At 41.6% G+C, this 26,870-nt stretch overlaps 1 protein-coding gene across 7 annotated transcripts in view; it reads left to right on the forward strand.

Moving 5' to 3' along the window:
- Nucleotides 1-26,870, forward strand: part of LOC137430052 (calcium/calmodulin-dependent protein kinase kinase 1) — a 102,882-nt gene that overhangs the window by 64,008 nt on the left and 12,004 nt on the right. For 5 of the 7 annotated variants that reach the window (XR_010984991.2, XM_068120551.2, XM_068120554.2 and 2 more), the window contains 9 exons: nucleotides 707-758; nucleotides 4,445-4,575; nucleotides 8,573-8,609; nucleotides 12,147-12,168; nucleotides 12,562-12,650; nucleotides 20,529-20,731; nucleotides 20,835-20,888; nucleotides 24,538-24,611; nucleotides 25,261-25,348. Coding sequence is in view for 6 of the 7 variants with exons in the window: in XM_068120551.2 (XP_067976652.2) it covers nucleotides 707-758; nucleotides 4,445-4,575; nucleotides 8,573-8,609; nucleotides 12,147-12,168; nucleotides 12,562-12,650; nucleotides 20,529-20,731; nucleotides 20,835-20,888; nucleotides 24,538-24,611; nucleotides 25,261-25,348 (750 nt within the window). In the remaining variant the exon portion in view is untranslated. The remainder of the gene's footprint in view (nucleotides 1-706; nucleotides 759-4,444; nucleotides 4,576-8,572; nucleotides 8,610-12,146; nucleotides 12,169-12,561; nucleotides 12,651-20,528; nucleotides 20,732-20,834; nucleotides 20,889-24,537; nucleotides 24,612-25,260; nucleotides 25,349-26,870) is intronic. The other 2 variants (XM_068120555.2, XM_068120552.2) reach the window with 1 other exon arrangement.

The following is a 26,870-nucleotide window of genomic DNA, read 5'->3' on the forward strand; positions in this document are numbered from 1 at the left end:
ACACACACTTGTTGCGTGCTCTGTCTAATGACCTGACACACACTTGTTGCGTGCTCTGTCTAATGACCTGACACACACTTGTTGCGTGCTCTGTCTAATGACCTGACACACACTTGTTGCGTGCTCTGTCTAATGACCTGACACACACTTGTTGCGTGCTCTGTCTAATGACCTGACACACACTTGTTGCGTGCTCTGTCTAATGACCTGACACACACTTGTTGCGTGCTCTTTCTAATGACCTGACACACACTTGTTGCGTGCTCTGTCTAATGACCTGACACACTTGTTGCGTGCTCTGTCTAATGACCTGACACACACTTGTTGCGTGCTCTGTCTAATGACCTGACACACACTTGTTGCGTGCTCTGTTTAATGACCTGAGGTTGCCAAACTCGACCCGTTGTTTAATACTTTGGATCTATTACATAAAATTGATTGACAGAACGTGGGATCAGCCTTTTTAAGTTATTTCCACAAATCACGTGACATCTAACTACTAACCTAATATGAACATTGAACAGGGATCCTTATGTTAACCCAAATCTTTGACAGTGGTGTTTTCATTCAACTTAACATAGAATTGAATGTTGTGTATGAGTGTTTTGGTCTTTATCACAAAGTAAGGGCAGTATTTCATGATCACATAATTTTACACAATGAGGTTGTATATGAACTGACCTTTTTACCTTTGGTGTTTTATCAGGCAATGAAAGTCGTATCCAAAAAGAGGCTGCTGCGCCAAGCTGGCTTTCCAAGTGAGATTTAATATCGATTTAGTCACTCATTTAATGCCTTGCTCCACAATCATGGCTGGGCCACATCTTTACTGGGTTTGTAGCATCTCTGCTCACTAGAATTATGTGCAAAGCAATCTCAAACTTCCAAAACTCTGACAAGTCCAGTCAGGCTGAAAGCCAGACTCCTGTAGCATGTACTATGATGTCATTGTCATAGAATCATGTCTTTACAATGAAACGTCATCATCCACTTGCTCTTCAAGCCCTTTCGTGACTGCTCCCATGTCAGGCTGCTGAACAAGTGATCAACCAAAATTCCCATTATGTATGACCGCCATATGCTAGCAAGTTCCCTATTTTATCATCATGTGCTTGAATAGTGCAAAATGCCTGAAATAAACACTTTTGACTGTATTTCCTGGTCACATAGCTGGTGTCAAATAGGCCACAGCTCTTTCCTAGTGCAAAAGAAATGGAACAAAGGTTATTACCTCCGCCACCAAACGTGGATGGAGGTTATGTTTTCACCCCTGTCTGTCTGTCTTTGTTTGTCTGTCTGTCTGTCTGTGAACAAGATATCTCAAAAAGTTGTGGACAGATTCAGACGAAATTTGGCAGAGAGGTAGTGCATGTGACATGGACGAAATGAATAGATTTTGGTGAAGATCCGGATCCGGATCCGGCTCGTAGAATTTTAAAGTGATTCTTCACCATTGGGGGATAGGACCAAAAACGGCATATAGCAGGATATCTCAAAAAGTTGTGGACGGATTCGGACGAAATTTGGCAGAGAGGTAGTGCATGTGACATGGACGAAATGAATCGATTTTGGTGAAGATCCGGATTCGGATCCGGCTCGTAGAATTTTTAAGTGATTCTTCACCATTGGGGGATAGGACCAAAAACGGCATATAGCAGGATATCTCAAAAAGTTGTGGACGGATTCGGACGAATCTTGGGGAGATGTTGGGTGTGTGACAAGGAAGAATTGGTTCAATTTTGGTGAAAATCTGAATATAGATGCGGATACAATAATTATTTAATTTTCAAGTGATTCTTCACCAATGAGTGATATGGCTATAACCGACACATAGCAGGATATCTCAAAAAGTTATGGACGGATTTGGACAAACTTGGTGGACCGGTTGGGTGTGTGACAAGGACGAATCAATTCGATTGTGGTGAAGATCTGAATATGGATTCGGATGCAAGAATTATTTAATTTTTAATTGATTCTTTACCATTGAAAGATCGGGCAAAAAGCGATATATAACATGATATTTTAAAAATGTTATGGATGAGTTATGACTAAACTTGGGTGGACGAGTTGGCTCGGTGACAAGAACAAGCCGATTAGATTTTGGTTCAGGTCCGAATCCAGATCCAGCCTATCATTGGGATACAAAACAAACTGTTTGGCCTGGCGGAGGGATGTGCTCTACCAAGGGCTGTTATTAAGACTGTATCGAGGTCCTGTTTGCCGAAGCTTTATATGCACCATTAATTTAAAAAAATTGTACAGGGTTTATCTTTGCAGCTCTATAAAATTTGCATCCGTTTTTGCTAATTGGAGTTTTCAGTGACATTTAGGGATGGGGTAATGTGCCGATCCTGCCTGGTCTGGTCTCCAGGTGACACTATTTGACAGGTGATTGAGTCTTAATATCCTTAAAGGGGAACCCAAACGCAAAAATGGTTTTCCTGAAAACCATTGAAAATTATTAATCACGGTCTAATTTGAAGGGGAGAAAAAATATGAATTTTTTTTTGCCATTCACAAAGTGTCAGAAAAAGGCATTGAGTATCGATTCTCGATTTCATCAGTGGCGTCACATTATGAAATCGCCTTGATCCTAACGGCGACTTACATAGAGAAAGTGTCGAAACGTGTCGAGCTCAGATTCCGATACTGATTCCATCGTCATTAGCAACTCTGAAGATCCTCAGCATTTTGAAACCGATCAGGGATTGTGAAGGAGCTATTAGAGACAAAATTCGGGATAGAAACTCTTTACGATGAATTGTAGGTCTGAATCGTTTCAAACCTTGTACGAGTGAAACAGATGAATGTGGTGTTAGTGAAGAGGGTGATTGCAGTGTTATGTTCGTAGTGCAGATAAAAACGCTGGTCCATGTTCATGACAGATTGGTAAGTTTTGTCTTACCATTCAAATTGACAGTTTATCAAGGATTTTGTATTAATTGATAAATCAGTTCTATTTAACTCCAGAGCAAATCAGTTAAAAAATCAAGTTTGTCCGGATGTTCGTGTGGGATAGCCATGGGTATTGTTAGCTAGCGTGGTGGTTGACAGGGATGGTAGATGGATGGTGGAGGGTTGGAGGGAGGTGGGGTTGTCGTGGGTATTGTTAGCAAGGGTGACCGTTTATGGGGTATTGTGGTTGGATCGTGGAAGGAGATGGGGGTGGGGATGGTCGTGGGTACTGTTAGCTAAGGTTTTTGAGCTATTCAGATGCGTAGGGCAAGGTGATGGCAATGTTAGCCAACACATCTAGCAAGGTGAGATTGATCACTGGCAGACCAACACAAGTGTTCGATTCACCACTCAAATCGCCCTTGTCCATATGCTGGTAGCTCAGCAGTGATGGTGTTACAGATTCGTGCGATGGTTGTTTAATGTCTGTACCATGTTGATGTCTTGTCCCAGTGGAGAGGGGAAAGAGAGGTGGTGACGAGTTGAGATCCGTCGACGGCAGACCAGCACAGGTGTTTGATCACCACTCAAATCGCATGTGTACGTGTGCTGGTAGCTCGGTAGAGATGGTGTTACAGTTTTGAGCGACGGTTGTTTTGCCACTTAATCGTGGGGATGGAGTCCTCTCTCAATCATGGAGGAAAATTGCAAGATCAAGCCACTGTTGTTTCATAACAGTGCTCTGTAAAATGTCCTGAATACAAAACCGAACATCTTGTAGGCCCAATCCACACTCGGGTATTATTGCCAAACCTCGTCCAATTTCTGGCAAACTTAGGGTTCTTTCAGTCGTTGGTGTGGCATGAAGCCATCTCGGTTTGTATTACTACAACTACCAAGGATGCATTGACCCGGCATATTTGTAGAAATTCGAAAGTTATTCGCCGTTGGAGTTAAATCGGACCACGGTGTAACCCTAAACAATATGGAATTGGCGGTCGCCTTCCTGGTGCGACCTCACAGCGAATCGTGAAGAAGATTTCGACTTTTAATCATAAAATTACTGACTTTATAAATCGGAAAAAGACACATCATATCTATTTTGCATGGTATCAAGTTTGAATCTCGACCCAGCTATAAACTGTCATCTTGGTGTTTTGCATGCAGGGATATGCATCAATGCGTGTGCTATCTATCCTCAGATAGACGTTAAACTGGACTTTTGGTCTGCTCGCATTAGTTGGTGGACATTAAATATCCTGTGGTGTCCTTTACAACGAGTATGCAAACTATGTTCAGCACCTAGGACAAATTCCAAATTCCTGCACTCTCGGTACCCTGTGATGAAGTAGTGATGCTTCTTAGATTGGATTGCAACCCCTAGCCAATAAAACGAACTCAGCAGCCCTATGCGCCAAATGGCATGAGTAGAATAGGAAGGGAGAGAGATATGGTATAATAAAAATCTTGAACACAGAAATGATAATGACTATTGTGGTAAAATTGAAGTTAACAAACGGTCTATCTGCTCATTGTTCACATCTTACAGGGCGTCCTCCACCTCGCGGTGCCAAGCCGACCCCTTCAGGACATGAGGTGCAGACCCCATTAGACCGAGTCCATCAAGAGATTGCAATCCTACGCAAGTTGGACCACCCTAATGTGGTTCACCTTGTTGAGGTGACGACTTTTAAGAATTTTTTGAGGAATAATTTAATCATCATCTCAGTCTCTAATCACATGTTTACCTCCATCTTTTCTTTGTTTTGTTGTGAGCCATTTTCAGGCTCACAGGTGTAGCAGATAGCCAGCTGTTGTAGATGTCTAGTGTTACGGATTCGGCCCTTCCGTGGTTGTGGTTTTCATCCACTTGAAACATTTCTGGTTATGTATTCTTATTATTATTGGGGTTTGAAGGAAATGGTGATTATGGTTATTGTTGTTCAAGGGAAATGGTTATTGTGGTTAAAAGGTTAAAAGCGCTCCTGGAAAAAACGAGACAGGAAACAGGATCGAGCACCGGAAGACGACGATAGAGAGGAAGAAGAAGGCGCGAGGAAAAAGTGGAAAGACGCGTGTCTTGAAGCTCTGTAGCGAGCGTGGTCGAGCGAATGTCGCGAGTGAACTTTGAGTCTCCTTGACAGGAATCTCGTGCGATTGGTGTTATCACTGGAGTATTGAAGAACCTGCGTAGTCAGGTATAGGCGTTGAGGTTCCGGACAATCCTCGCCTAGAGGCTTCGGCTCGAGTAAGAGCCGTCCGCCATTTTGAACCTCGCGCGTCGTTCACTGAAAAAGGTTTTTGCCGCGTCAGCTTGTCTCACCCTCCGGTGGTCTGCCGGGGATGGGTGTGCACTAAAGCGGCGTCTGAAGATTACACTGTGGTTCGCTGATTGAACGGTGAATGTGCACGTCTGGATCGCGTCTTTGGGATTTCCCTTTCCACCGCCAGTTTGCTGTTGGTTTGGACCACGTGATGGTCCATGCCTTGCCTACACCTCCTTACTCGCCTCATCGCCTCTTCGCCTCATCGCCTCTTCGCCGGGATCCCCTCTGAGTTATAGAGACATTGAGGAAGGTTATGTTCCATTCACTGGGAGCGCCGTGAGTTATGTTACTTGAGAAGAGGGTATCATCTTGAGATATATTGATTGTATGGTTGATTGCTATCATTGTTGTATTGTTATTCCTGTGTGCTTTAATATATTCTTTGTTTGTGGATAACCATTGGTGTGGTTTCAATATTGATTTTGACACGGAATAACATATTTTTCTGCCGTGGCTCCTCTCGGGGTTCGGAGGTATACCGAGACCAGGAGGTCGGGGAGGAACACGTAACACTAGTAATGGGAAAAACATAATAATTATAGAGTAAAGGTAGATGGGAAGAATCACAGATTAAGAGAAAATGGTTAAAACCATTTCACAACTAATACAAATGTCCAACAAAAAATGGGACAGATTTTCTCCCATGAGGAAAATATGTGGTGTTGTGCTTCCCCATCTACAATTTTATTGTTTCACTGCAATGCCCCATGGGGAGAGTTTTCCTTTGGGCCAAAACCCAACTAAACTCTCATGGGCAATTCTCAGGGGAATTTCATGGGAGATTTCTGTATGGGACATGAGGCTTCTGCAAAAAGTTCTGTATAAAACTAAGCAAAGAACAAGCAAATATATAATCTATATATGAGCAGGAGGAAAATGGAAAAAGACGATAAATGAGTGAAAAAAATGTGGAAAAGACATCAACATTGTAGCACATACGGTGGAGGAAATTTGCGAGCCTGCAAATATAGTTGCACGTGTGTTGGGGTTAGACTCATTGGTAATTCAGGCACAGGTCCTTTGAAGAAGCTGGTGCCAGGGAAAGGATCCCAATCTAATTTCATGTTCCCAAGCCACAGGTAGAGAAATGCCCTCTCTCTCTTATGGGGGTATGAACCTTTTGCAATATTCCATGTGTACAGACTGAATTGCAAAAAGTTTAATCCAATAAGATATGAAGTTTGGCTCCAACCAGGAGTCTGGGAAGACTGTAGTAAATACAAAAAAAACAAGCATTCTGAGTATTGCGCTGCAATACATGTCCTCTACCGGCAGTCTGTCGTCCGGAAAACTGTTGGGGAAATTATCAAAGTTCAAAGTGCCATAACTTTGTCAAAAATGATCGAAACGTCGTGAAGTTCGAACTTTGTAACTTATCATGAGGAAACCATGTACCAAGTTTGAAATCATTAGCGTTAAGAGTTTAGAAAAAAAGTCCTGAAAACTGTTCTTTGTGTGACGGACGGACAGACGGAGGGACGGAGTGCAAACCTACAGTCCCCTCCGGTGTACACCGGTAGGGGACTAATAAAGGAAACCTTCCTTTCCCACTGGAGTCTCTGCAAATCAATTATAGTATTGAATGGAATGATTGGTTAGGTGCTACAGTAAGTTGTTTATGGAAGCATAGAAATTGTTGATAGTATACAGTAAATGAGAAAACTGCCTTTAGGATGCCAACTTTGGTGTGAGCGCTTGAGACTAAATTGTTTCTGGCTGGAGCACAAATCACAACAATTTAACATGAATTTGAGGCCAAATAAGTTATTTTTATTCAGTTCATACTTATGACAATCGGTGAAATTAAGAGGACGTTGATTGAGGTATGCCAACCACCGTTATAAGAAAGGAGAAGCTGATGTTTCGGGCGCTAACCCTTCCTCTGAGCAAAAGAGGAAAACGGGATTTAGCGAAGGTTTATATAGGTTGGAAGTGAATCAGAGGTGGGTGTGTCAGAGTGGGATCGTGGTTAGGGGTCAAGGAGAACTATGAGATGGGAGTGACTGATCTTGGCTGGAAGGTTTAGGGTTGAATTGTTAAAGTTCAAGGGGACTGGTGTACTGGTAGAAGAGTGAAAATAATTTTGAAAATAACAAGTGGCAGAAGGACTTTAGACTTATTAAAGAAAGTGACTGGAAGAAGTGGTACACATAAATATAATAATAACTAGAAACAGCAATCAGAGATTGCAGACCCTCGCTAGGACGTGTTTTAAGTGGTTTTTAAGGCTTTTGTGTTAAAACAAATATGGCGACCGAACCACGTGACTGATGACGTCATCATTTTTTTTTTCTCCACAAATTTATCCCTTGACGCTCAATAAATTTCATTTTGATCGGATGAAGTTTTGTACTTGTGGAATTATGACGTCATAATGGAGGGACCTGTGACATCATCATTAACATATTTTATTCCCCATGGAGAGTTCTTTACATTGAGCCACGTTCCAATTTTTTATATGCAGCGCTTTCGGAGATATAAAGGTGCAACGTTTTTCGGTTTTTCCAAGATGGCGACCATGCCACGTGACCTATGACGTCATAATTTATCATTGAAAAATTATACAGGTGGAGTTGCACCTATGGTGAAAATTTCCTGTCAATCGGACCAACGGTTGCAGAGAAAATCATATTTATTCTGTGCGGACAAACAAACAGACAGATAAACAAACGGACTCAAATGCAATACCCTCTCCTCAGGCGAGGGTAATAAAGTTAAAATAACCTGAAAAAAGAAAAGAAAAAGAGTTGTGATCATTTGGAATGAAAAGGACTGGCATAAAGAAGAGAGAAAAAGGGAAGAAGATATGGACTGTGGCAGAGGGACAGGAAAAGTGAAGGAGGGGGAGAGGAGAAAAGAGAGAGAGAGAGAGAGAGAGAGAGAGAGAGAGAGAGAGAGAGAGAGAGAGATAAGACAGGTGAAATGAAATAAAGTAAAAAGGTGAGTAAATAAATGAAGGCAGCAGCTACTTTTAATTTCATATTTCAAACTACTAATAATTTTTTTTTTGATGAAATCGTTGAGTTGTGCTATGGTCACTTTTTCTATTTCCTCCGATACTCCTGTGTAAATACTTTCTTAATTCTTAAGTCCCTCACAAACTTAGATTGCTATCCCCAGAATTTTTGGGGAAAAAAACGTTCCCCCCCCCCCCCCAAAATTTGACATCGGGTCATTCCTGGTGGAATGTTTTGCCATCTTTTAACTTTGCTTTAGGTGGTAGGTGTGGGGATTTGTGATGACCCACCATCGACTTCACTCTTGTTTTATTATAGCATGCATTTGTTCTCTCTTTGTTCTTTACCTCCACATTGTTTGTCGACTTCCTCTTCCTCTCCTTTCCATTTTAGGTCATGGATGACCCCAGTGAAGACAACCTTTACATGGGTATGCCTTATTCTGTTATTACAATGTTTATTCTCGAGCTGCTTTATCAAACGTTTGGGTGTGAGCATGAAATTGCTGTAATATTTTTGCAAGCTACAGGATGTAGCTGTAATTGTAGCAACATTGTAGCAACATTGTAAGTTGTAATTGTGACATTACTAACAAAATAGTAATTAAATGAATGAAGCAGCCCATTGCTGTTAGGGTCAAAGTAAACCAGCATGGAGCTTGGTGCTGCTGCTTTTATGGAGGGAGCTTTGCTTGCAGAGCTAACACAATGCCGTAGGCCAGAGCTCTCATAGCTGAACTAACCAAATCTTCTGTGTGTTGAAACGATAAACCCAATGGCTTTCACTACTCAGTTAGAGAGATACCTAGTGAGCTAACCATTACCTTAGTTTATTTCATGAGCTCTGTTTGCCGAGCTAACCCAGAACCTTGCGTCGCCTTATGGGAGCAGTTCAGTTTATCAGGAATGATGCACGTTGGCACGAAAGCTCTAACTCTTGTGAAAATTCAATGATATTCTTACCAGCTGTTGTTTGTGTGTCAATATAAACTTTCCATCGCTTGGGGCTTACCATTTCTTTGAAAGAGCTAGCTACCACCTGTCGTGTTGCCTTTATACCCACACACCTCCACCCCTCACCGCAGCAACTGCTTATACCATCTTCCAGGCAGCCATTCTGGCTTTCTTTCACCCTCTTGATTTCTATTCCAAATCTCACTTAGCTCAATTGTATTTTCCTTTCAATCCTTGGCTTCCTTCTTTATCCTCACTTCAACCGACCCCACACCTTATCTCACTTCCTCCCAGCCCCTCACAACCCCCTCCTTGGTAACCATTGACTTTCTTGCTCCCTGTTATTTTTTTATTTTTTTTCTCTCTCATTCTATTCCCTCTCCTTATTACATTTCCCGCTCACCTTAGTACTTGCTTCTTCCCACACCCGTGTTGTGAAAACGTTTCCAATCCTCCATCACACTTGCTTTCTTCACTTTTATTCAGATGTATTTATTTTTGTTTACTTTTAACAATATCAATCACCCATTCCATTTAATCCTTCCTCCTTAACCCTTTAACTCTTTACTTTAATCTCTATGCTATCTTCCCCCACCCCCCCCCCCACCCCCCCTTCTTCCTTCCCCCAACCCCTAGCCTTCACCTCAACCCCTCTCTTCCTCACACCTCACTTTTTGAATTATTCTCTTCCCCTTATTCACATCTCTTACACCGTCAACCACTTCTTTCACTCTGCTGTCCACCTTTTCTCTTTCATTATACCCTATCATCATTGTTGTCAAATTATTATTGCATTAAAATAATTACGTTAAAATAATACAGGATGAATGGTGTAGAACATACAACAGATGACGTAATTGGCTGATGAACCAACATTGGAAGTAGAGCAATTGCAGAATTTGGGACAAACCATTACCGACTATGCAGGACTCAACATGAACTTTTTTCCAGCATGTCTATGGGACAGATAGTTTTCAGATTTTACCTTGCACCTGTCCAACTATTCATACTGCGAGCATGTTGAGCAACACCATCATATTTATTTGAAGTTTTTTTTATTAGCGTGTACGAGTTATTTTGTCTCAACCAATTCTCTTAGTTGCTGCTAATCACTGTGGCTTTACATGAAAAAGGACAACTACATTCAAGGTTAAGATATGTCATGTTTATTAAACTTCCGGGTGATAAAATTGACCTGTTCTTTGGACAGGTTTATTGACTTGTCTGATGCAAAATTGCCTGTCGTGGGCTGTGGAAATCAAGTTTTTGGTTTAATTGTGCAGTCACATCCTTCTGAGTTTGAGGAAAATTTGTTTCACCAGAAACGCCCGCTCCCTGCAGGTGAGTAATACCCCCTCCCAACCTCTGGCGGGGATCAGAAAGCCACTTGCACGTGTACGGTGCAACATTGAAAGTCATCTCCACTGCTGACTCACCCACCACCTCCGGGTGGCGCTATATGGCACACACTTACATGGAGAATTTGTGTTATCCTCCTCTTCCAAACCCCCATACCGACAATTGGTAATGCCTAAAACCTTCACGGGCACACCCCAAGTACAACCAACAAATCTGAACTCATTCCGTCCAGCGGTTTCAGAATGCATACAAGTCAAACGAACAAACATACGCACCTACAAACACACATGCCAGCCAGCCTAAGTATATGTCGATCAATCAATCATGTCGAGCCTCCTCGGACAATGATGATGGTGTGTCAGACTCCACAATCCTCCATACACGACCTGATTTCTGTGTTCCGCCTCAGCTGGTCGACGTATGTCAAGTGACGCCCCCTCTCGAGGCCTGTCCATGCTCCGGTTCCCAGAGCATCAGCTTACTAACTGCTAGGTCCTTATGCCATACGCAGTGTCCTGCCATTCGTAGCCACCGAGTCCTGATTTTTTGAGAGACACGTGGTAGTCCTCTACACAGTATGTTATTTCTGACATGACCTCTCCATGTCACATTCAGACCTCAGGGCCACCCATAGCATGTGCGTGTAGCAGCCGTCGAGCCTTGCCTCCTGTTCTGAAATGAGGGTCCATGCCTCAGAGCCGTACAGGAGGATCGATTTGACAGTTGCAACGATTAGTTTTCTCTTGAAAAGATTTTTATTTAAACGTTGCAACATTTTTTTAAACCTCACTTGTGTACAGTAATATGATTAAAGTGAAGTGTAAGCAATTGCTGTATTTTCCCCCACAAGTTGCTTATTTTTCATTACTATTAAATTCCTCTTTTCATTGTTCATCTAATATAAGCTGGCCTGTCGAGCCCTAACTCATCTCTAAGCTGTCCAGCCTGGGTTTGAATCCCGATCTAGTTATAAACTGTCATTCCGGTGTTTTACAGACAGGATGATTCATTGATATGTGTACGTCTCTCGGATGGACATTAAACAGGCGTCCCGTCTACCGACATTCGTTGTGGATATTAAAGATCCCATGATGTCCTTTGAGAAGAGTAGGCGAGTTATCACCGACACTGAACAAATTACAAATTCCTGCCTTGACTTCCCGAGTTGGACTGGCGACCTGGCCAGATTGTAGCTTAGTAACTCCTTCAGCAGCACCAGCGCTCTGCATCGAGTAATGGCACATGATGATGATGATGATGATGATGTTGACTAAATAGCATCGTCACTGACAATGCCCACTGGGTGTGATGGAAGAATATTGCTGCCTCACATTTATCAACATGTTTTGATTTTGTTGGAACCTGTGTATCGTGTTATTAATAATCATGTCAGTACGCAATTGGAGCTTTTGGCTTTTATTGAGTATTTACACTTTAAGAAGAGTTAATCCACTTCATCAACTCTGAAACATTGTGGATTAGGTTGGATTAACTTCTACGGATTAACTTTTTTGACTGTCTGAAAAGGGCTTCACGCTGTCCTCTTCGTTGCTCTCAATCGCCCAACCCTTGAATGTTATTCTCCCTCGGTTATAATCATCTCCCATTCTAACATCGCCCCTCCCCCGTACCCTCTCTCCCACGTGCATCTGGAGTTTTTGAGCTGGTGCAGAGAGGGTAAGCCTTCATTCTCTGCTTTGCACACAACGTTTAGGAAACATCAAACAATTTTGTGCACATGGCACCGATATATTAGAATGCTTGTTTGGAAAGATCATTGATTCCATATAGGTTAGCAATATTGCATTTGCTCATTTTGGACAAAACCTCACATATCAGGCCTGCTGTCAGTAGTTTGGCAGATCAAAAAAAAGAGTAACAACCTGGTCATCCATGAACTTCAACAAGTATGGTATACAGGTATAATGATACTGGTATTGTAACGATCAATTTCCAATTTATATGTCTGCATTTGTCATGTTTGAATTCCCAATTTATTCCATCTCCTATTTTTCTTTTGGTCGCCCTTCTCCCTCTACCCCATCCCTGGCCCACCCCTTTCCTTGGTAGACAAGTGATGGAAGTGCCCACTGCAAGCCCGTTTTCTGAGGACGAGGCGAGGAGCCTGTTCCGTGACATCGTGCTGGGGATCGAGTACTGTACGTTATTGCTCTACAAAACTGAATTAACCAAAGTTTGTAGTGATACTTTAGTATAGTTCCATGACACAGGGCCTTTTGTCGAACGTTGAGAGTTTACTTGCCTCTGATGTTGCATCGTCAGAAGTAAGTTTCACACACTGCTTCCACCATTTCTGTAGTCTCCACTCACCAAAATAGTGCTCAAACTAGATCTTAACAAAATAAGATTGTCTTGACGCATTTCCCAGTGCCAGATTAGCCTGGTTTCGTTTGTGCTACCTTGACAGTGTCATCACTTTTCCATCTCGACTGTCATCATAAATGCATATTTCTCTTGAGTCGTATAGAGATGGCCGTCTTTTTGGCTGGCCTCCGTAGTAAAACAAGCACATAATTTTGGCCATTACTCGTGACTTCCATGTGATAGTGAGTTCCCTGTTTTATGATGCGCCAAAATAATGCAAAACTCATGAAACAAACTTAGTCACTCGTACTTACTGGGTTGCAAAAGTCCCATAACTCTGCTACCAAAGAAAGTGTCGAAGTGGTATTTGTAGGATTTGTGTACAAGTACGTGATGTAATGAATAGGAGTTTATTCGGTTTGCCCCTGCAGCTCCTTGAGGTTTATTTTGAATTGCTTTTTATAATGTTTGTTTCTTGGCATCATGATGAGGTTTATGGCTGCAACGGCGCCAATAAATCTTTCCTGAATACATGTCACGTAACTCTGTGAGCAAACACAATAGGAATGTGTGGCTTGCGCAGCAGTCATTAAATAACACGACTATATAAGCCTTGCCCATGTATAGCAGAGCCCTTTCATCCTACGTGGCACCATTTTTTAAAATCTGGCAGCTGGATGCATTACCATGGAGTAGCCGAGAGAAAATACTGTCGTGTGTCCAGGTCACCGAGCCGCGAGAATTTAAGGAATGTCAGGGAAAACCAAATTAGCGGTGAGCAGGTGAGCACGTATCACACCGAGAGTATTAGACACATCAAGATAACCAGCAATTTACGAGGTGGTCTTCATCTTAATCCATTTAATCACTGCAATTGTAAAGGTGATATAATTAAACAACATACTTGTGGAATTTCACAGGACAGCTGACATTTATGGTTACCGGTCTAATATAAGCCTAATTTACCCACCCATGGACGATGGAACGGAAGTGAGGAAGTGAGGAAGTGAGTCAGTTGGAACAGAATAAAACCAAAGAGAAACACATTTACGGTATTCACTGGAAAATAAAAAGGTGAGTGTTGAGTCAAAATAACGTAAAATACATAACCCCATTGACAACAATATAGTTCCCTTCACTCGGCCTTTCACCAAATATTATCACTCATTAATGACGCAAACAATTCAAAGGGGGGTGGAGTGGATTAGCAATATTATGGGGTGCAGTGGACGATGGATGATATGGGGCAGAGTGGTTAGGGGAAGGCCTTCCTATTATCTAGGTGCTGTCAGCCAGTTTTGCACCACCGTGCAGGTGACCGTTTTCTCACACACGACGGGCTCTAGGTAGGTCGCTCAGGCATGGTACTATGGAGGCCCGGCATCCCAGGCAAAATCGATCCTTTTAGGCCAAAAGCACTTGGGTACGACCCTCAGCCGTCTGTTTTTCCTGACTGATCAGCTTGTTGAAGAGCTTTGCTGAATCTCTTGTGGTGTCTGGTGGAGAAGCTGGTGCAGAATATCATGCACACTGTTTGAGGATCACTGTCTCGACTCAACTGAATTGTTGGACTAAACGGACCTTTGGCTGCTTTGGGCAGTGTAATTAAACCGACCATGCATGACGTCACTCCTCTCCCTTGTTGGCTGCCAAAGTCTGCAATGGAGCTAGGTTTGAATCCCATTTGCTGCTGATTTAAAACGGTATTTACAAGAGAGATACAATGATGCATTTTCTTTTTGCATTTTGTCACATAATTCATCAAGTTTCTTGTGTTCTTCAGTACACCTCAATATGTGCACTTTTAGTGGTATGTAGCACATCCAAGCGATAATCCTCTTCAATCCACGTGTCGGCCAACATATCCCTCGTCACACTGCTGTTGCAATTGGTTACGGAGTCCAGGGGACTGGCCCACCACGTCCAATCCATCTACCAGGGAAGATCTCGGTTCTAAAGGTTGCACTATCTGCACTCTATATGCGTGAGGATGCAAAATCTTGTGTACAACTTTGTTTTTTATATTATCATTTTCCTGTAGGCCTGGAATAATTTGAAGCAACGTTTACTTAATTCTTTTTTTCTCTCCAAGGAGCGTTTCAGTGTTTCAGGTGAGACAGACAGACAGACAAACAGCATTAGCTTATTATATATACAGGTATTCTTCTATTTTCGCTCATTCTATTTACGCTTTTTCAACTTAACGCCATTGATAAATTACTGAACACTTTTCTATTTACGCTTCATAATTTAAGCATTTACGCTTTTTGATGAGGTGTAATTTTGCCAAGCACCGCACCACAACGTCAATGCTGATCTCCCATGCTGTGCACTCATCCAAATAGGTTCACCGCGCATGTGTTGCTCCGTGTGCCCAGGGCAGCATCGGGTGAAGGACACTCCAATTGGTCTCACACGCTTTTTCTTCCAACTTTTCCAATATCCTTCATCATGAGTGGAAAATGACTAGCAAATACTCCAGTAAGTACTACTGCTAAGAGGGCTTGTTAAGCTATTCATTTGGATGTGAAATTAGATGTGAAACGGCACAAGCATGGGGAGCATCTCGTGGACATAGCTCGTAGGTAGCTCGGGCTACATCCCTTGACGGTGAGGAAAAATATTACTAAAGCTGCAAAAATTAAGTTAAGTGCTGAAATTGTGACTGCAGGAAGTGCTGTTAGAATTACGAAACATGGACTCAATGATGGAGAATATGAAGAAACTCTTAAGTATTTGGATCAAGGATCAAAGTCAAGGAAATGTGCTCATGAGTTTGATAATGATGTCCAGGCTTCTCTTTATACATACCTTAGGCCTTCTTCAACCTCAACAGATACCCAGGAAACTCTATCAGCAAGCAAAGAAGCCCCACCTGCAACGCAACGCACGAAATCGGCTAGGTATCTTCAGATAACTATGTTCCGTATTGATTCATTGTATTACCTCCGCCACCAAAGGTGGATGGAGGTTATGTTTTCACCTCTGTCTGTTTGTTTGTTTGGCTTTGTCTGTTTGTTTGTCAACAAGATATCTCAAAAAGTTGTGGATGGATAAGGACGAAATTTGGCAGAGAGGTTGGGTATGTGACAAGGACGAAATTATTAGCTTTTGGTGAAGATCTAGGTCCGGATCCGGCTATTATAATTTTATAAGTGATTCTTCACCATTGGGAGATAGGGCCAAAAACGATACATAGCAGGATATCTCAAAAAGTTGTGGACGGATTTCGATGAAACTTGGTGGACAGAGTGGGTCGGTGACGAGACCGAATCGATTCGATTTTGGTGAAGATCTGAATATGGATTCGGATAGGAGAATTATTTAATTTATAAGTGATTCTTCACCATTGGGAGATCGGGCAAAAAGCGATAAATAACATGATATTTGAAAAGGTTGTGGACGAGTTATGACTAAACTTGGGGGATGAGTTGGTTAGGTGACAAGAACAAGCCGATTCGATTTTGGTTCAGGTCCGAATCCAGATCCGGCCTATTATTGGGATACAAAACATAAACTGCTCAGCCTGGCGGAGTTATCCGCTCTACCGAGTGCCGCTCTAGTATGACTTTAGTACTGTAATCGGTTTGGTTATGTTAGGATGAGCGCAGATTACCGCCTAGAAACGCATCTTCAATTTATAACAGTATTCATATAGAAAAACTGCTTTCCATTTATGCTTTTTTTCGATTTACATATGGGGTTTTAGGAATGCATCTCAAGCATTGGGATGCATGCATCTCAAGGAATGCATAGGGGGCTTGGTGTATAGATTAGAGTTATGCCAGCTGCATCACAGGATACACTTTCCTTAGGATGAGAGCTGGAGTAATCTGTGCCATCTCTTGATATATTCATGGAAAAAAGCCACAATATTTTTCATTAAAGTAATCTATTGGTCCATATAGTTCATGTAGATTGTAGATCATGCAGAAATTGGACTTGTAAACAAAGTGCAACCTTTTGAGGTTATCATCTGTAATAATGTGTGTGTGTGTGTGTGTGTGTGTGTGTGTGTGTGTGTGTGTGTGTGTGTGTGTGTGTGTGTGTGTGTGTGTGTGTGTGTGTCCGTGTGTCCTCCATAACTCCAAACCGTGAAACCTAGCGGCCCAAACTTTACATGCATACCAAGGGAAATCCAAGAGATAATTAACGGGGTGCTCATCATTAAAAAAAAGGCTCGTCAAGATGGCGGGGCACCATCTTGGTCAGCTCGCTTTCACCTCGCAGAAGTCGCCATTTTGTTTCGGGCCTCTCGTGTAAATTTGAAGACTGAACAATGTGTCTTCTATCATGAAATGAAGGTACCGTTTTGAGGAAACAGAGGTACATTTTGACTACAACTCATGCAGAGGGAATGAGGTCATGCATGTTTTGTTCACAGCAATCGTGGCAGCAGTCTAATATACACTGCCCAAAGAAGGTACGTTCTCACAATGCAGAAGAAAGAAAAGAGTGAAGTCTTCAATAAAAATTAAAACTTTTGGTTTTTAACTGACTTATTAAGGCTGAATAGTGTGCAAGTACGGGATTTTAAAACAAGCTGATGGACATGTAATTCACATATTACGTAAAGTAAATAGACAGAGGTGACGAAAATTGGCTTGGTTGTGAAATGCCTGCGTAAATCATTAATTAGTCGGTCGGCCAGGGAAATTCCCGAGTGATATTTTCTACTTATTTTAGAAGTTATTATGTACACGTACACTTTAAATAAGTTATGCCCACTTGCACTCTGAAATGTACATGTCCACTTTAAAGTTGTATGAAATGTACACATCCACTTTCGTACACTCAACATCACCTCTGAGTTTATGTATATTTTAAAAACTAAAACTACTCGGTGAAAACTGAACAAGGTATCTTTTCATTACAACGAAAATAGTCATGATTAGTATTTTACGTCTTTAATTTAAAAAAAAACTGTCCTTTTGTTGGAATTTTGTTTGTACTGTGTGCTGTCGAGATGTACAGGGGTGTGATATTCTACCAAGCAGCAAGCTAGCGCTTGCCAAGCTCGCTGTTTCTTATCCGTTTTGAATGAAGTGCTTGCTTGAGTACTTAAGCTACTGCACGAGCGCTCTACAAGAAACTTGGTAACTGAGCACACACCAGATTCATTACATGGCAACGAGGATAAACATCTATACAATGACTTATTTCGGCCAGATCAATGAATTTGTCCTGCAGGGGACAGAATTCGACATGACACGTGGCAAGTTAGAGGTGAAGAAATGGGGATGGTTGGAATCGAAAGCAGGTTTTATTTTGATTTAAATATTTATTTTTCCCAAATGTGGTTAAAAACACTTTATTTACTGCCAGTGACACAAAATATACCAGAATGCTGATATAGCTGTTTATTGACGAGTAATGATAAGGAGGTTTCAAGTAATACAATTTCAAACTCCGCGATTGTGGTGACGCAAGATTAAATGTGTAATGATCCATGCAAAAAGGCCCTTTCGTTTTTATGAGCAGTTGGAGGAGGGGTGGACAGAGAGTTGGGATCCGGAGGGAATCTTTGCACTACATGGAAAAACATGCAACATTGTCTATCCTGAAGCTCTATAAGGATAAGAAAAACGTCAAACTGTGATAAAATGTGATAGAAAAATATGATGGGAAATCCCCAGTGCAGAAGAAGAAGAAACAGTGCTGAAGAAGAAGGCAGAGAGAGGAAAGAGTAAAAAGACAGAAAGAGGAACACAGAAGAAGGAGGAAGACAGAAGAAGGATGATAGAAGAATGACGATGAAAAAAGATAACAAAGAAGAAAGGAAGAAGGACAGGAAGATAAAGAAGGAAAGTAGAAAAAGAAGAGAAAAAAAAGTATTAACAAAAATCCAGAGCAGCAGAAACTCCCCAACATCGAGAAGCAAACACAGCGGCAATGACTGCACACTGCCCTCCCATACCTGCAATCTCCCAGTCGTTGTGTTTTACTTCAGTCGGTTGTCGGTACAATCTCGTTCAGGGGGACACAGTTCAAGCCTATGAAACTTTTCTCAACCCTGTGTGAAGTGGGTCCATTACTGTAAAATACAAAACACACAGGAAACGGCGATCTGTGTTCAGGCACGGCGGTGATGGTCATGTTTAACCCTCGACCAGTCAAAGATCCCCGGGGGGTTAAATATCACAGGAAGGTCAACTTTGGTATTATTTGCCCTTATCTTATCGAAGTGACAGGTCTGATTTGCTTTATCCCACGTGTGTCTCTCTCTTTCCTACACCCCCACCCCCTCCCCCACCTCTTCTCTCCCTCCATCCTCTCTCACCCCTCCTCTCTACCCCTGCCCCCTCCCTCACCACCTCTCTTTCGACCCCTTCTCTCTCTCCCCCCCCATCTCTCTCTCTATCCCCCTTTCTCCCTTTCCCACATCTCCCCCCCCCCCCCAACCCTTTCTTTCCCTCTCCAATCCACCCTCTCTCTTGGTATTCCCGTCAGCGAAGCAGCGACGGGTGGTATTTGCTTGTACTATTTATAAATTTGAGAAGTACATGTTTGTTTTTTTGTGGTTAACTCCGATGCATTCCGAAACCCTTGGACAGAATGAGTTTAAAACTGATGGTGCTAAGGGAATAATCTTTTTTTGTCATAGTCCCAGGAGTTCAGGAATGGGGAGGCACCCCAATTCTTTCGATGCAAATGTGTATGGCATAGCTCCACCTGGTGGCAGCTGGTATTTCAATTATCTGCATGAAAACTGTAGAGATCATAGAAATAGGGGAATTATCATACGATGGTATCATGCTGTTTGTGTGTTTGTTTTACTTGTATGCACTCCTGGACCGCTGGGTGGAATGAGTTGAAAGCTGGTGGTTGTACTTGTACTCGGGGTATTCATGGAAAGCTTTTCGGCAGTAAACAACAAAAAAACACTCCCGGAAGTGGGCCATGGCAAACATGTTTTGATATTAACATTTAATATTAATAAAGATACTGAGCATCACGAAAATCATGAAGATTCACTTGCCCTCCCCTCCCCCCAAAAATACATCTCCTCTGGAGTTCAAGATTTGGGGGGTGGAGGGAGGGAGGATGGGAAGGGGAATTTCTCTCTATGTAAATGTGTATCATATAGCTCTACCTGGTGGGAGCTGGTATTATATAAAAAAATATAACCACCTTTAGAGGCCATTTTTCCCCGCAAGGCGGGGGTTGGCCTTTTTCGGGAACCGTGGTTGTTGTTGTTTTTTGGTCCACTTTTTGAAGCAATGTTTTACGGCCGGATGCCCTTCCTGACGCCAACCCTTTTCGCCGCCTTTAACGACAAACAGGGAATTACCAGTGAACTGGTACTCAATTAGCCGACCTCGGAAGGATGACAGGCTGAGTCAACCCCCCTGGCGTTAATTCAGCGATCGACCGGGATTCGAACCCAGGATCCTAGGATCATAAGCCGGCACCCTAACCGCTAGCCCAACACCAGGGTTTTGCAAGTCATAAAGTAATACTGTATCCCATAGACATCATAAAAGTGGGGGAATTAACCTGTCCACAAGGACAGCTTCTTTGCTGGTTTGCATGAAAGTTCTGCAAATGATATGTGTTAGATTAAAGTAAGCACTAATAGATGGATTATTCACATTGGAAGTAGGTAATAAACATGCAATGGATTGAATAGCTATACATACATAACATTATTATATAATTGGATTTTGTTTAGTTGACTCACTCGAAAAGCTTGCCATGTGGACATGCCCCAGCAGTACATTACCAGAAGATTGTGCATCGTGATGTAAAACCTTCAAACCTGCTGCTTGGAGATGACGGCTGCCTCAAGATTGCTGACTTTGGTGTCAGTAATAGCTTTGAAGGAAGTGACGCATTCCTCACAGGCACAGCAGGAACGCCGGCATTCCTTGCTCCAGAGGCCATCTCCAACACCCAGCAAAATTTCCAGGGAAAGGTGGGGTGACAAAGATTAGGGGGAGGGGGGGGGGGCACAGAAACAATGGATATTTGTTGGTTTCCTCGCTCATAATTTCACAATTTCTGACTGTCACCCTCAGGCACTGGACATCTGGGCAATGGGAATCACCTTGTACTGCTTCGTCATTGGTCGGGTATGTTTTGCCTTACCTCCCCCTGGTTTTAATAGTTCTTTCACTCACCCCCCAATTATTTTATTTTAAATAGAAACAAAAGTGAAGAGCAGGGTTCACCACACTTTAAAAAATACATGTGCATCAGCAAAACTAGAACCTCTCCTTTGTGCACAAAAATAATAAAAATTAAAACTCCGAGCAGTGATTATCCGGGGACCAAGACGCTCAACCCTAATTGGACAAGTGCACGCCAGTCATTGACAATGGCAACCTGGATCCGATTGTTTAAAGTTTGAACTGAATCGATAGAAAAATGAAAGAGATGCATTTTATAGGTTTTCATGAAATCCAATATGGCCGCCATGTCATATGACCTATGACATCATATTTAGGATATGCATCCAATTACATACCATACTATCATTTGTCAAAGTTTCAACTCAATTGATCGAAAAATGAAGGAGGAGCTGCATTTTAAAGGTTTGCATGAAATACAATATGGCTGCCAGGTTACATGACCTATGGTGTCATACTTAGGATGTGCATCAAGTGAAGTGGTATAACATACATGGTCAAAGTTTCAAATTCCTACAATGAACGGTTTGACCTGTAGGTCGCCAACAAATTTCATGGAATCAGAATAATTATAATAATCTGAGCAATTTCAAAAGGGTACCAATAGTCCCCTAATATTCTTAGCAATTTCAAAAGGGTACCAATAGTCCCCTAATATTCTTAGCAATTTCAAAAGGGTACTAATGGTCCCATAACAAGAAATATGTCGTGCATAGCATGATACTTGCGAAATCCCTAAAATAAGTTGTTGGCCTATGATGACCACAAAAATAATTGGTGGTTGAATTCAGTGATCTGGTATGCAAATCCTCTAAAAATTTCAAGTTAATCAGATGAAAATTGAGGATTTTAGAAACTTGGCCTATGTTGACCTTTTGGCCTATGTTGACCTCAAGAACACTTGGTTGAATTCAGTGACCAAATATGCAAGTCCTCTTCAAATTTCAAGTGAATCAGATAAAAAGTGTTTGATATGCAGACAACTGATATACAGACAAACATGAAAAATCACTCGTAGAGCAACATTTTGCAAAAGTGAAGAAAGTAGAGTGACACTCAGTAGAGCATCCTTTTGACCTCAAAAATAATTGGTGGTTGAATTCAGTGACCTGATGTGCAAATCGTCTTCAAATCTTAAGTTAATCTTAAGTTAATTGAATGAAACGTCTTAAGTTAACTGAATGAAAATTGACAATTTTAGAAATGTGGCCTATGTTGACCTTTTGGCCTATGTTGACCTCAAAAATAGTTGGTGGTTGGTTTCAGTAAGCTGATATATGCAAATCCTATTCAGATTTCAAGTCAATGGGATGAAAATTGAGGATTTTAGAAATTTGAAATTGTTGTTGACCTTTGGCCTATGTTGAACTTTTGGCCTATGCTGATGTCATAAATAGTTGGTGGTTGAATTCAGTTAGCTGATATGAAAATCCTATTCAAATTCCAAGTCAATCGGATGAAAATTGAGGATTTTATAAATTTGAAAAAAAGTGGTTGACCTTTTGACCTCAAAAATATATAGGATTTTGTCAGCCCACAAACTCTACCATTTGGTGAAGTTTCATGAAGATCGGTTTATAATTGTGACCTGTAGGCAAGTATAAGTGAGCGGACAGACAAACACACAAACCAACAAACACACAAACCGGAGTGATCAACATACTTGTCAAAAAAAAACATTTTTGCCAAGTAATAACGCACAAGTCCAACCAACATACTTGAAAAAGCTTCGATTTTCACAAGTAACAAGCCACATTTTCCAACAACTGTGGTGAGTTGTAAAAAAAAAACACGATTAATAATGTTCTTAGTGTGAGGCAGTGATGGCAACCTTTGTTCCATTACTGAATCTGAAAATTTGATTTGAAGCATTTCCTTTGAAGTTGAACTGGATGCAATCGGTGAGATAACAAGGTTAGCATTGAGGTGCCGAATGTATCTTTGTGTCCTCCGGAACCCTGCACCATCAGTGGTGAATTTTTCATGACCATCGTTGTCGGATGGATGAGTTCATTCAACATCGACATTAAGGATGGCAGTAGTGTGTGTTAGGGTGGGAAGGTCAAGATGGATTTGATACAGAGAATTACACGTTTTATGTGCTGCTTTACTTACAAATTAAATTTGCGCATTATTTCACTGACCAAAAATCATACTATAGATATGAGCAATCTTTACTTGACAAGTGGATTTGTCAAAGACAAATTGATCGTCTGTAGAGATAAGAATGATAATTTTCCCCAAAGCTGGGCTGCTAGCTTTTGAACAAGGAAGATATACCTGACTGTACGGGTCATCACTTCCTTCAGAGCAACGAAACACAATGTAGTGGAGAAATGCACAGACATCAGCAGAAGTTGAGGTGAATTGCATTGCTTTAACTTATTTCGATGTGCAAGTCGTTTTGCTGCCCTTCTCAGATTTCCCTTTTCAACCATTCATGTGGAATGATAGAGCAGTTTCAATGCTTCTTGATGTGCTGGAGCCCAGACAGAGCTTTTGGAATATAGAAGGACCCAATATACAGGGAGGACTAAAATATGAAAAAGGTGTACTGCAATGAACTTTCAGAACTTCTCAAGCTGCTCTTCTAACAGCAATTTTTGGAGGCCCTAAATCTCAAACAAGAGCTCAGGACCATCTCACTGAACATATTCCAGGTATTAAACTAAAACAGTCTGACATCCTGCCAGACTTTCTGTCTGTACAATGCAAGACCACCTTCATACTTGGCTTTCTGATTCACGCAGTCAATGCGTTGCTCTTAATGGAACCCTTTCCTCCTTTCCTTCCCCAGTGGTGGTTGGAATGACCCAAGGCAATGTATTGGGCCCAGTCTGGTTCGTTATCTGCAGTGCCTATAGAAAGTCTACACCCCCTTTCAAAATTTTCACCTTTTGTTGCATAGCCTGGAATAAAAATGCATTAAATCAGACTTTTTCCACCTGTGAACACATCGTAACCCACATCTTCCAAGTGAACCCCCCAACCCTCCCACCTCTGCCCCCCCACCTGAGAGTCCCCATGATCCAAAATCGAAAAATTGAAGCCGATCGATTGTGCGTGCTACTGTCCTGTATTCATGTGTCAGGTTTCAGAACAATCAGCCAGGTAATGAGGGAGGAGTAGCAAAAATAGCAAAAAAGTTAACGGACGGATGGACAGACATCCGGACAGCACGACCCATTTTATAAGTTCATCTCCTCGAGAATCGAGATGAAATGGCATGAAAATAATAATAATATCACACACATTTCTGTAAGTTGCCAGCTTTTCAGCTATCAAAGTCTGAATGCTTACTTCAAAGTAGATTGATACCTTAGGTTTGGCCAAATTACAAGGTTTGGGCCTATAGTTCTGAATGAAGTGCATATAAAGTTGGCAAAAGCATGAGGAATCCCACCTTTTTGCAATTGATCAGGGGCTATTATGTAAATTGCCTTGTTCAAAAAGAGGACTCGTGTATTTTTCTTCATCGACATTGTCATTGAACCTCTTGTGATTTTTGAAGTGACGTTAATTTTAATAGGTAAACAAATAATGATGGACTTTGTTGAAGGCTGAGATTTTTGATGCCTGTTTCACATTGCAGTGCCCATTTATCGATGACCATATTTTGTCCCTTCACAAGAGGATCAAAAATGACTCCGTGGAATTTCCTCATCAGTAAGGCAAAATCTTGTTCTACTACATTGTTTGTTATATCACTGTCTTAGCCCTTTCTCCTGCTGCTTGTTCATCCCATAAAGTTATTGAAGATCACCATTTGCTCACCTCCTTACCATTACCACCAGAGAGTTGTTCAAAGCCTTGATAAAATTGCCCTAAAAACCTTGTCTTTCCCACATTATGGCTAATTGTGTACTATCAATCCTCATGTTGTCTTATTTGGGGGTGCATGGGAGATTTGGGGGTGCACGGGAGTGATGGATAGGGTCCATGATAGGTTGGCGAAATCTAACCCATGAATAAGCGGGAGATCCTTAAACCGCAGATCCACTAAGATTTAAAGACGAGTTCCCTAATAAGGAATTTCAATGCAGGAGGAGGCCATTAGGCCCATCAAGGATTTGCAATGGTTCCCAACCCATGGTTGTTTGTCCATGCTCTATCCTTCTTAAATGCTGAGAGCCAAGCAAGGAAGCAGCACGTACCATTTTTAATGTGTTTGGTAAGACTGCCAGAGTTTCGAACCGCTGACCTCCCAGACTGCGATGACCCAACCATTTTGCGGTGCTGTCTTTGTTTGTTTGTTTTTCAGTTTCAAATGTAAAAAACAACAATAGTAAATATTTTTTGTTTTCCTCTCCATCAGAACATCATTGAGTACTAAGCTCCAAGACCTCATTCTGCACATGCTGGACAAAGACCCTGCCACACGGATCACTCTCCCTGAGATAAAGGTCAATAAGTCATGGCTTTCTTACATTTACAAGTCCTTAAAGGGATCCAACACTAAAAAATAAATTCCTCCACATTGTCACCCAAATAATTTGTGCTTTTCCCTCATCATTAATGAGTCATGTCCGCTTCCTTTACATAAAAGACAGAAACGCTACCCAATTGATGTTGTATGTGGTAAATGTGCTTGTACAATATGTCGCACTCAGAACTCAAAGCTTAATAGTAAGCCGAAACATCAAGGGAGAGTCTGCCAAATGTGTCGAATTAAACATAAGATCTTATAAGAGTGTAGGGAGTGAGGTTAGTTTACATGGGATGTCATAACGTGTGGGGCAAGACCAGATCAAGATTGAGCTCCTGTGGGTTCCTTTGCCTCCGTTCTTTAAGCCTCTTCCCTAAATTCCCATTCGCAACTAAATGTGTCCTTATTGTTATCAGACCAGGGGCAGGGATATTTTCGAGTGTTCCCAGCGAGAGAAGTTTTTTTTAATGTAAAAGGCTCCAGGCACGGACTATGTAGTCCTCATCAAGGCCAGGCCTAAATAAAAGAGTTGCATTGATAGAAAAGTGAAGAAAGAGAGAATAGTCTAAGAGTTTTTGAGAAAGCAGAGAATCTGCTTTTTTAAAAGGGAAAGGTCATAAGTGTTTGTAAAGACATGATAAGGTAAATAGTTCCAGAGTTTGGCAATGGAGGGGAAGAAACAAACATTATAACGGCCCACCCTTGAGTTGCAAAGGCCACACAATAATCATGAGATGTAGTGGCTTGTCGAGTATTCCGTGGTCTCGCTAATGGTGGAGGTGCACACGCAACAAGTTATTGGGAGCAAAAACCGAAGTAATATCTGCAGAAAAACTACCTTCAGTTAAACTACCTTCAGATGATAATGCTCTTCACTGGCTGACTGGTGGACATCTGAGTGATCCTGGTTATGGAAATTGCACATACTATACTATGTACAATAAAACAGCCAAATAGTCTCTCCATACAATCACTGTAACCTTCCATGTATGAACTCAACCCTTCTCTATGTTACTCCTTTGTGATAGTCTACCATATTTCACCACATATGCATTGTAACTGAACAGCTGTGTTCAACCAGGTGTACACCACAATTAGACTTAGGTATTCAACCACATGTAAAGCACTACTGAAATAACACACACACACACACACACACACACACACACACACACACACACACACACACACACACACACACACACACACACACACACACACACAGTCAAAATAGGCAAGGATTGGGCTAGCTAAATCTAGCTAAATTCTAGCTAAATTCTAGCTAAACATTTTCTAGCTAAACGCTAGGTTGTTCGAGCTAAATTCCATCGGGCCAGCATTGGGCCTATGCCATTGTCATTACTGTATTCAATTACCTGCACATCACAACTCAACCGCTGTATTTATATATACAGCAAATATAAACGGCAAAAACAAGACATTTTACTTATTGAAGGAACTTTATTTAATGAAAACCATAATCCCATGTGTGATAAAGC

The sequence above is a fragment of the Myxine glutinosa genome, chromosome 6 (genome assembly GCF_964187855.1).
Source record: "Myxine glutinosa chromosome 6, kmMyxGlut1.1, whole genome shotgun sequence".
NCBI classification, from domain to species: Eukaryota; Metazoa; Chordata; class Myxini; order Myxiniformes; family Myxinidae; genus Myxine; species Myxine glutinosa.